The sequence below is a fragment of the Rhyacophila brunnea genome, unplaced genomic scaffold (assembly GCF_057557595.1).
Source record: "Rhyacophila brunnea isolate RB1 unplaced genomic scaffold, BYU_Rbru_1.0 scaffold_12, whole genome shotgun sequence".
Lineage (NCBI taxonomy): Eukaryota > Metazoa > Arthropoda > Insecta > Trichoptera > Rhyacophilidae > Rhyacophila > Rhyacophila brunnea.
This window is the reverse complement of record NW_028232774.1, coordinates 3,386,648-3,396,213: the sequence shown is the minus strand read 5'-3', so window position 1 is coordinate 3,396,213 and position 9,566 is coordinate 3,386,648. Positions and strand designations below refer to the sequence as shown.

The window sequence follows — 9,566 nt, the reverse complement described above, 5'->3', positions numbered from 1 at the left end:
CGTCACTGTTTCCATGCACCCACAAATCCGCAAAACGTAGCAGCGTGTTAACAAGTAAACTCGTAACACGATTTCTGAATAATTAACATGGAATTCAGAATCTATCTTCGGAATGAGAGAAGATGGTGAAGGAGCTCCTCAAAGTTGAAAATGTTTTAAAAAAAATAACAAAGGGGTAGCAGTTAACAACTTCAGTACTTTCAATTGAAAATGAAACGAACGTAGCCAGTAGCAAAGCAAATGAGTCGGTTCTTATGTCAGAAATTATAGAAAACGTCGAGTTAGCTTCACTCATCTATGCATCGCTACTTAACTGTGGATTTAACGGAGGTAGAGTATAGGTACCTACGCTTCATAACTTTTCACTCCGGCTCATGAAAATGATGTACCTAATATATTCTAAAAATACTTTTACTTATATATTATAATATATTTATTTAATTATTACTACATACATACCTATAAAAGTGAATATCATTTGATCTAATTGTAATACAGGTAAAGTGGCGTATCAGTGTAGTAAAACGTACATATTCTCTATCTGACACCGTGTCCGGAAATCTGTATGTAAGCATTTGTTTGTATCTCATTTAATTGGGTGCTGTTGTATCAAGGAATACAAGGGAAATACAGATGAAAATAGGTAAGTAAATGAATTACAAAGACAGTCATAATAAATGATCTAATATATTTATATAAAATTCTGGTAGGCGATCGTAAAATAAATGTTAGCAAACTGTGATTATTTAGAATACTTAGATGAACAACCACAAAATGTTCCAGAAATGCCATCTAGTGCCGTACACGTATGGAAAAAACCTATCAAAAAATATTTTATTGCTACTTGAATAACTATAAAATTATAGATCTTGCTACTTTTTCTACATTTACAGTGTATTTGGAAATCTACATAATATTATTTTCAACATATTACATAAGATTAAGGAAATATAAAAGATTTTTTTATCAATTAATATCTGCATTATCAGATAGTTATTTGATTTTGATTCCAATAAATATCAAACAATTAATACATATTCTACTCTACACTAATCTACACTACTGTTTGCAATGCTCTACGAATAACTTGTTATTTTTTATCTCAATGCTATACAGCTATCTCTTTCCGGTAAGACAGCTCAGGGTAAACTATGCTACGGTGAAATGTAATACATACAATGTACATTTAACCACCTGACCATCTAAGGCAGCGGGAGGAGGAGGAGTTGATAAAATTTTGTAGGTGACAATGACTTCCGCATTTATCCCGCCTACTACATAATTACGGCATCCCGTCGCTTCACCCACGGACGCCTGCACTTTTCCGGGAACATTCCCCCTACCCAAAACCTCAGCACTTTGAGTATAGCGGCGAACACCTGACCTACAGCTATAGCTAAGAGTTATAGCGACCTATCGCATCCACAAGTGGTTTCGAATATGCCTAGCCTAACGGTTATAAAGTATTATTAATAGGATTCGTTGGTGTCCGTTGGTATCGTCTGCGCTGTCTTGTCTTTTAGAGATGCCGCATCAGATTATAAAAGCAAACGTCGGATGCCTCAGATGGTTGCACCAATTCATGAGCACCACGGGTCTTCTTCTGACACGACACAGGTATTTGAGAACATTCAGGAGGCTTTGTATTTCTTGAATTTTATGGCCTGATCGTCAATAATTCATAAACCAAATCTGGCTTCAAAGTGTTGCTATAATATGGCAACTGTTTCACGTTATTATTCTGTGGGGCTGCGTATCATAAAAACTTGATAATATATTATTTTGAAATAATATCGTAATAGAGCATTTTTTATTTATAGACATCTGTTGAACAGTAGTTAAACTTTTACAAAGAAAATAGGTTTGAAACTTTGCTATAGTTATAAGCTTTATCGTTTTACACACAGGGGAATGAACTGCTGTCAAAGCACTTTTATTATCTGTTCCGTATAAAGTGGCAAAGTAAAAGAACACGTCGACAACGGTGTCCGATAAAACACAGAACGTAGCAAGTTCACAGCTGTCTTACCAGTCATAGAAACTCGTGTCCGACAACTTAATCCTTTAAATAAGTAGCAAATAATGTCTTCAAACGAGGATGCATGTCAACTCAAAGCCGGCCACCCCCCAGCAGGTAATATCAAAAATATTTTTAACGATGACGAGCTTTGTTTTTGTTTTCTTTCAACTCGCGTTCTCATATTCGGTGCCCATGACTATGTCGACATCGTTGCACGCTATTCAATAATCAAACTTTCCCTCTTCGCGTAATTCATTTTTAATAATAAATCTATTTAATATTCATAACTTCCATCGCATACCCATTGTACAATACTGACTCCAATACAAATGATTGCGAAATTATGACATGAGTATAATATCAATAACCTATTCTCTTATCTTGACCCTTCATAATACACAGATTTTCTAACTAATGTGTACTCCTTGTGTATTTTAATTTTGCACAATGTCTTCCAAGATACTTTAATATTATACATTCTGATGTATGTACTTATACAGTCTTGTTTAGAATACAAAAGATTTGCCTATAGAAATCGTGTGTCATAGGCTTTAAAATATTATCATTCATTGTCTTGTCTATGACTATGAGACAATATTATAATCAGGCCACAAAGTTAATATTTACAAGGTGCAGTTGCATCATAACTGTCTTGTCTAATAATCACTCCTTGATCTATAAATTCATTACAAATAAAAACTTTCACCACTACACATTAATGTCAAGTAATATAGAAATAATAAAAGATATTACATAAAGAAAACCTTGAAGTTTGAAGGCACAGTGTTGCCCACATACATCTCAGAGATTTTGCAGGAAATCTGGGGGTGTCCAATTAGAATACAGTGATCATTTTTTTGTTAGTGTTTATGTCAATCATCTCGGAAATTAAATCGACAATGCTCATGTTTTGTCTGACAATATTTTAATTTTCTTGCGGTACGGCGATGCAATATTGTACTAATCGCACAAATGTCGTGCTCAATTTGGACACACGTGTTTGTTCCATGCAGTTTATCGTGAATTTCGCCCGCATTAAATGCAACGCATCGTCCTGTTCCCATGTAACTATGGCGTAACATGATAGTTAAATTAGCTGCAGACTCTTTTGTAGCAATCATCACACTATCATTGCCCGCAACTGTAATAAACCGCAAGCATTTCAATTTCAATAGAATTTTAGATTCACTTGGTTGATCAATTCCATAATTTTTTGGAATTCGAGTAGTGTCTTATGACGGACTCGTTCAGCGATGGAGGATTCATACATTGTCCTTCCAATTTATACAAATGCAGTAACTACATAAATATTACAAGAGGTATTGTCGCAATTAACAAATCATAACAGCCCCTACTGATCTAGTTATGATTAGGGCTATACCTCAGCTGAGGCATGGTCTAAAAAGATCATGACTACGCGACACGTGACGAACAAAACATAATTTGTCATAAAAATTCAACATGCGTACATTCAATGTTATGTTTAATGTTATATTAGTAATAATAATAATATATTCATTGACATGTTTTCTTTTTCAAGTAAATGCTTAACGTCTTTTAGTCATCTTTACACAATTTAAGAATATATTCCTCCGACGCCATCATAAAACAAATTGACGTGTTCACAGCTCGACTATCGCTCTCCGATTGGCAACTTCGTCCCATCTATTGTTGAAAATTATTTGTTTCACTGATGTATGCTCTTAAGGAAATTTATACGCTTATCGCTCTATTGTTTTGTTTTGACAACAAAACATACATATTAAAGTTCGTCACTCATTTAATGCTGAGAGGTATACTTGCTACAAATTATTAAATATGCAGATATTGCAAAGATAAAGTCGGTCCTCATAGTGCAATGCGTAAGGTACTGAGCTCCGGGTTTGTTTCCCAGTGAGGTCACAATAGATGTATATTATTTTCTCAGTCTGGATGTTTGTGATTGTTTCATTTCTATTACTAATTATGTTGCTGTTTCACTACATTACTGTCATTAGACCTCATGGTATATTGTTGTGTTAAAAAAAGAATAAGTACTTATATATTTTTAAAAAAACCCGAAACTTGAATGAATGTTTTTTTAATTGCTGCATAAATTCACCATTTCGAACACAAAACATGTTCAACTAGTGCTGGAACTAAAGTATTCATATTCTTATACGAATGCGGCTTATGTCTGTAAAAGGAGGACCGTATCAATTATTGTACATGGATAGTTGGCCAAAATATATACAGTAGGCGCTCGGTAATCCGGCACCCATATTTTTTCACCTATTTGTCGAAAATGCCGAATTTCTATAGGAAATAATTCTATCACAGAGTTGCCAACTTTCGTGAAATTTCCACCTTTTTGGTTGTACTCAGGGTTTCGTGTCTACATTTTTTGTCTGCCATTTTGTTTAAGTGACGCTTTCACGCGCGAGAGTAACAAACAAACATGTGTTTATCTGTTAGGGTCCGGCACCGAACTGCCGAGCAAACGGCTCTCCGCTCTGTAATCTGGCAGTTTAATGTGAAACCTGTCGGATTATAGAGCTGAGTTGCAAAATGCTGAACTATTGGACATACCGGATTACCAAGCACCTACTGTATACCTAATTGATACACATTTATATTTTTTATGTTGTGATGTAAACGTTACGATTATTCAAACAAAATATACTAACTGTTGTCCAACGTTTATTGCCAATCTCATAGCAGATACTATGTAAAAATTGCTGCTAATTTGTTACTCAACTTCCAAGATTACTTTTTTTTATTTATTTAATCGTCATTGGTGTAAGTCAGAACTGCATCTGTAATTTAGAAGGCCCATTACTGACCACTTTAGAAGAGTCCGTTACTGAACAAATAATTTCATAAAATATAAACTAAACTTCAGTCATGAGTCATGACTCATGACGCCATGCTAATAATTAATAATGTATCTGGGTTTTCTTTGTGAAATCTTTTATAATAGAAACTGGATTTAGTCAATAGCATTTTTATTATTTGCCTAATTTCCATATTACAGTAAAATTCGTACGTTTTGATGTGTTAATTTTTTTCGAATTCTCTTTGTTGACAGTATATTCTTTTTGATTTCAGTTAAAGCCGGCGGCATGCGCATAACGCAGCACAAAGAAGGCCACCTTGGCAAAGCGTCGAAAGAAATAATTGGCGATGTCACCGGACTGTCGGGCCCCTCCAACATTCCAACGAATCCGGCCACCGTAGGCGGAGCGCCGGCCCAAAAAGCCACCGAATTCGTCCAAGTAGCTGCACAAGTCGCCCATATTCCTAAGCCACCAGTCGCGCACGCCAACAAACCACAGGGAAATATCCACCAACCCAAAAAGTGAATCCACACCAACTTAAGATCCGATAGAATGTCCCAAGACAACAGAATGCTGCATCAGCTCCAAGCCTATTAAAACAAAATTTAAATTCAGTTTATGGTACACATTATTTATATCAAAATCCACATTGTCTCATTTTATAAGATACCAAAGGTACTGCCCATTGATTTATGCAAGAAATAATTCAAACCTTCTTGGTGATGCCAAACTATGCATTAATGATTGTATTAATTAATGTCTATTTTATCTGTGGTATTTGCTCAATTTACGATAAGTACAAAATATTAGAAACTTAAATTTCTTCATGTAAACCGAGAAAACATACTGAAATGGTAAATGTCATAAAATTAACCTTCATATACCTACTATCATTATTTCAAGAGTTTCAAATGAAAGATATCACAAAACTTAGTAAAACTATATGTATATATCTCGTAATTGGCAATTTTATACTTATCATAAATTCACCAAAGACAATAGATGGAACTCAAGAGTTAAAGTAGTGTCTGAGAAGGGCACATCATATTTCACTTTATCCGCATTATCTGTCAAAATATCTTTGGTTTCTTGATTTCAAAAAATGTCGATTATATAATAAACTATTTAACGTGAAAAATTGTAGCTGCGATTTGATGTTTTAAAAATTTCTTAGTAGATTTGTGGTGTTTACAGCATTATTGCTGTTTTGAAATATTCTTATCATTTTCATACATTCATCAGACTACAATAAATAATTTTCAATATAAGTGTGTCAATCGTGCATTGAAGTCATATTAAAAACAACATGTATGTAATGTTTATTACTTCTAATATTACGTCCTATGTAAAAAAAAAATGAATTTATTACTTTATAAGGATTTTTTTTATATAAGCTACCTTGCTCTGAATTTTTTTTATGTAATAAATAATATTGATTCGTTATAATTATTACTGTCCCAAAAATTTTATGACATTTTGTCTGACAAAAAGAATGTAAAATCATTTATCAATTGCACAAAATATAATGTCACTTTCTTGTCACAAATTTTGGCAAATTAAACTTGACGAAATGTCATATCATTTTATTTGTAATTCAGAGCATTGCAGCCATATTTTTTATCCAATAAAAACTATCTTATCTTTCCTTTGTAATTTTATTGAAGGTGTCTTAATTATTTAGGTGCAATATTGCTTAAATTCAAATATTACATCGTTCTGTTATATTTGATGTCGTTTAAATGAAGAAGTACAGTAAAACCTCGTTAATAAGAACATGGATAATTCGAAATTTTCACGAAAAAGTACTGGCATATAAAAATATTCAATAAATCGTAATAAAGTACTCTATTTCATGAGTTCATTTCATTTCATTGAAAATTGTGACAGACTTTTCTTAAAACATCATAAATTACTTATTTTAAGAAGGTAATAAAAATAATCTGACATTTTATGACCCATTAACACACACCGAATCGGAAATATGTAGGCACATCTATAATCGTAAACAATGTTAATGAAAATCAAAAAAAAAAAAAAAAATCTAATTTTTAATATTCTTCCCCTATACAATTCGAATTTTTTTTCGATTTTCGGTCCTGTAGAATTTGTATTAACGAGGTTTTACTGTATAACTTTTTAATTAATAAATGAATTATACAAAAATATATTCCAGCCACATGTCATAAATTTATTAATGTTGTTTCATCGTTGCAAAAAAGTAGATGCCTTGAATCAGGCCTGGATTTACCATAGCGCTAATATAGCTATAACCCAGGGCAGGATCCCTGGGTCTGAAATGTGACGGAAAATGTCCCCAGATTTCCACAAATTAAATGCATTTAACCCTCTAATATTGAAAAATGTTAAATTTATTATGACTTTTCTAACAAAAAGCTAGAAGAATTATTTTGGACCTCCCAATGTGTATTTATTAGCCCAGGGTCCATTGAAGGGTAAATCCTACCCTACCTTAGATACAACCGTATGCCGTCAGAGCCTTATCATAATATGTATGATTATATTGTGACAAATAATACAATTGTGAACCATGACAGATTGTTTACTTTAAAATAGAGTTGATGACAAAGATTCGGTCTCTTAGATTTAAAAAGATATCTGTTATCAGTCAATTACTGTCAACTCATTACTGCGGACCTGTTAATTACTTATTAATTACCACATTTAAATAACATGCTAATTATATCTAATGGGCAACAAAATAGTTGCGTTGGACCCACGTAATGAGTTAATAACCAATAATTATTTTAGAAATCATAATGCAATCTGCACATTTTATCCACTCTTCCCATAAAATTACACAAAACATCAATCTTTTGAATTCGGTGAAATTATATCCATTCTCATTGTGATCAGGCTGGTTTCAATGTAACCATCTAGACTTTAGAAATAATAATCTTTGACAGGATTTCACTTTTACCACACTCTTGCATTAATTGCAGTCAAAACTTTTGAGGTTTTTGATGCATTGTTTTTTTATGATTGTATTGAGGTATTTCATTTTTTTTTTTTGAATAAATAGTAAATAATATATTAAATTCAACTCCAATCTAAATGTTTTGTATTTCACATTGAGATGATCGAAGATATATTATTTCCATTTCCATCATCTTTGCAGATTTGCCATTCACTTGGTCTTTCTCTCGAAATTTTCAATCAAAAATATTTAAGGGTGGGTCATATCCATCTAAAATCTGTCATATTATAATCGTTGGAAAGATATTATAAATCATGGTAACTAGGGCCAAGATAATTGATGGACTCAGAATAAAGTTTCATATGTAATTGAGGATAGGTTTCAACAGGTTTACATCTTGAAAAAAACAACGGTTTAAGTCTTTCGATTTCTGAAACCTTTCTTTAAAAAGTCTGAATAGAAAAAAGAAATCGACATTCTTAGTTATATAGATTTCTTTAAAAAAGTAATGTGCAATTGGTATATAATGAATTGATATAAGTAATGTTATGAAAATTTAAAAATTTACTTCGAATAGAGACGTATAGAGGAGAAGAAGTTTGTTGTGATTGATCAAAATTATAGGAATATCTTTCGTAAAATTCTTATTGACAAGTATTGATTTTGTAAATTCATTCGGAAAGTTTCCATGTTATTATATTTTATGATGACGTTGCAAGTATGAAAGACATTAAAAATTATCTCTTGATACTTTTTAAATTATAGTTAATTCTTATCAGTCAAATTACGTGATTATTATAGAATATATTATTTCATTTAATCATTTCTGCCGAGTTAAAGATAACTTGTCTTGAATTTTTAATCTGGTTATTCATTATATTTCAAGTTACACTATTCTTAGTTTATTACTGTTAATTATACAATCAATAATATTACAAAATAAGCTATATTCGTTTTTTTTAATCTACTTGGTGCGTGATGTATGAATTATAATGTTTTTGCTATTCCTGCGTATGAAATCTAAAACAGATAATTAATTACAATCAGGCAACTGATTGTATAATTTACTTTACCTGCAAATGTCTATAACTAAAAGTGTTAAACTCTGTTTTCTCTTTTTCATGGGACCATTGTTTTTACTACTTATTTCTATTTTTCCCACAATATATTACATTTTAATTTTTTTCATAATAAATGTAAATTTCATTTAAATCTACAGGTTATATTGGAGAGATATTAACACGAGTTTGATGCTTTGATACTGTTCTGCCAATCGGAGGAAATTATTTTTTTAATGTACATTTCCAGAAGATTGTAATAATTGAATACATTAATAAAATAGTTTTAAATGAAATCGAGTTTTCTCTCTGCTCACAAATATTCCCTAAGTCCTATAAATTTAATCAGCGCCTTGTACGTGGTGTGGTGCGAACCCGCCTCTATTTACATGATGTACATTTTCACTATCAAGAAAAAATGATTAACTGCTGACCAGTTAATTACCACATTTAATTATCATGCTAATAGTATCTAATGGCCACGCGTTTTTAGCGGTAAAAGACTTAATATAAAAGAAAAGTAGGTACCTTAGGATTTATTAAAAATTGACATCTTCAGTTCACTGTTGGTAAATATTTCTTCTGGATTGGTAAATATTCAAGGAACTTGTATCAAAAGTGGCAGTTTTGCAACTCACTATGCTTGGCAGTGGCGGTTTTGCCCCAAACCAAATTCAAGCTGATCGTTAATCTTGGTGTCAATAGTTGAAACCACTTGTTCATAGATAAATAGTACT

At 32.1% G+C, this 9,566-nt stretch overlaps 1 protein-coding gene across 2 annotated transcripts; it reads left to right on the top strand.

The window, feature by feature from the left end:
- The first annotated feature begins 2,016 nt into the window (after positions 1 to 2,016).
- Positions 2,017 to 9,125, top strand: LOC147077666 (death-associated protein 1). Of its 2 annotated transcripts, XR_015072221.1 has the most exons (3): positions 2,017 to 2,134; positions 5,108 to 6,668; positions 6,763 to 9,125. XR_015072221.1 is itself a non-coding variant. In XM_085960666.1 (2 exons), the coding sequence occupies exons 1-2, from the start codon at positions 2,083 to 2,085 to the stop codon at positions 5,359 to 5,361; spliced, it is 306 nt and encodes a 101-aa protein (XP_085816792.1). In that variant the 5' UTR covers positions 2,017 to 2,082; the 3' UTR covers positions 5,362 to 9,125. The 2 variants fall into 2 exon arrangements, 1 of the variants encoding a protein (XP_085816792.1); XM_085960666.1 differs by having other exon boundaries at positions 5,108 to 9,125.
- The last annotated feature ends 441 nt before the right edge of the window (positions 9,126 to 9,566 follow it).

What these genes read in the sequence shown, in the direction of transcription:
- LOC147077666 (XM_085960666.1), top strand. Translation starts at nt 2,083, where the DNA reads ATGTCTTCAAACGAGGATGCATGTCAACTCAAAGCCGGCCACCCCCCA. An exon ending in AGCCGGCCACCCCCCAGCAG is followed by an intron (nt 2,135 to 5,107) that starts GTAATATCAAAA and finishes TTTTGATTTCAG; the next exon opens with TTAAAGCCGGCGGCATGCGC.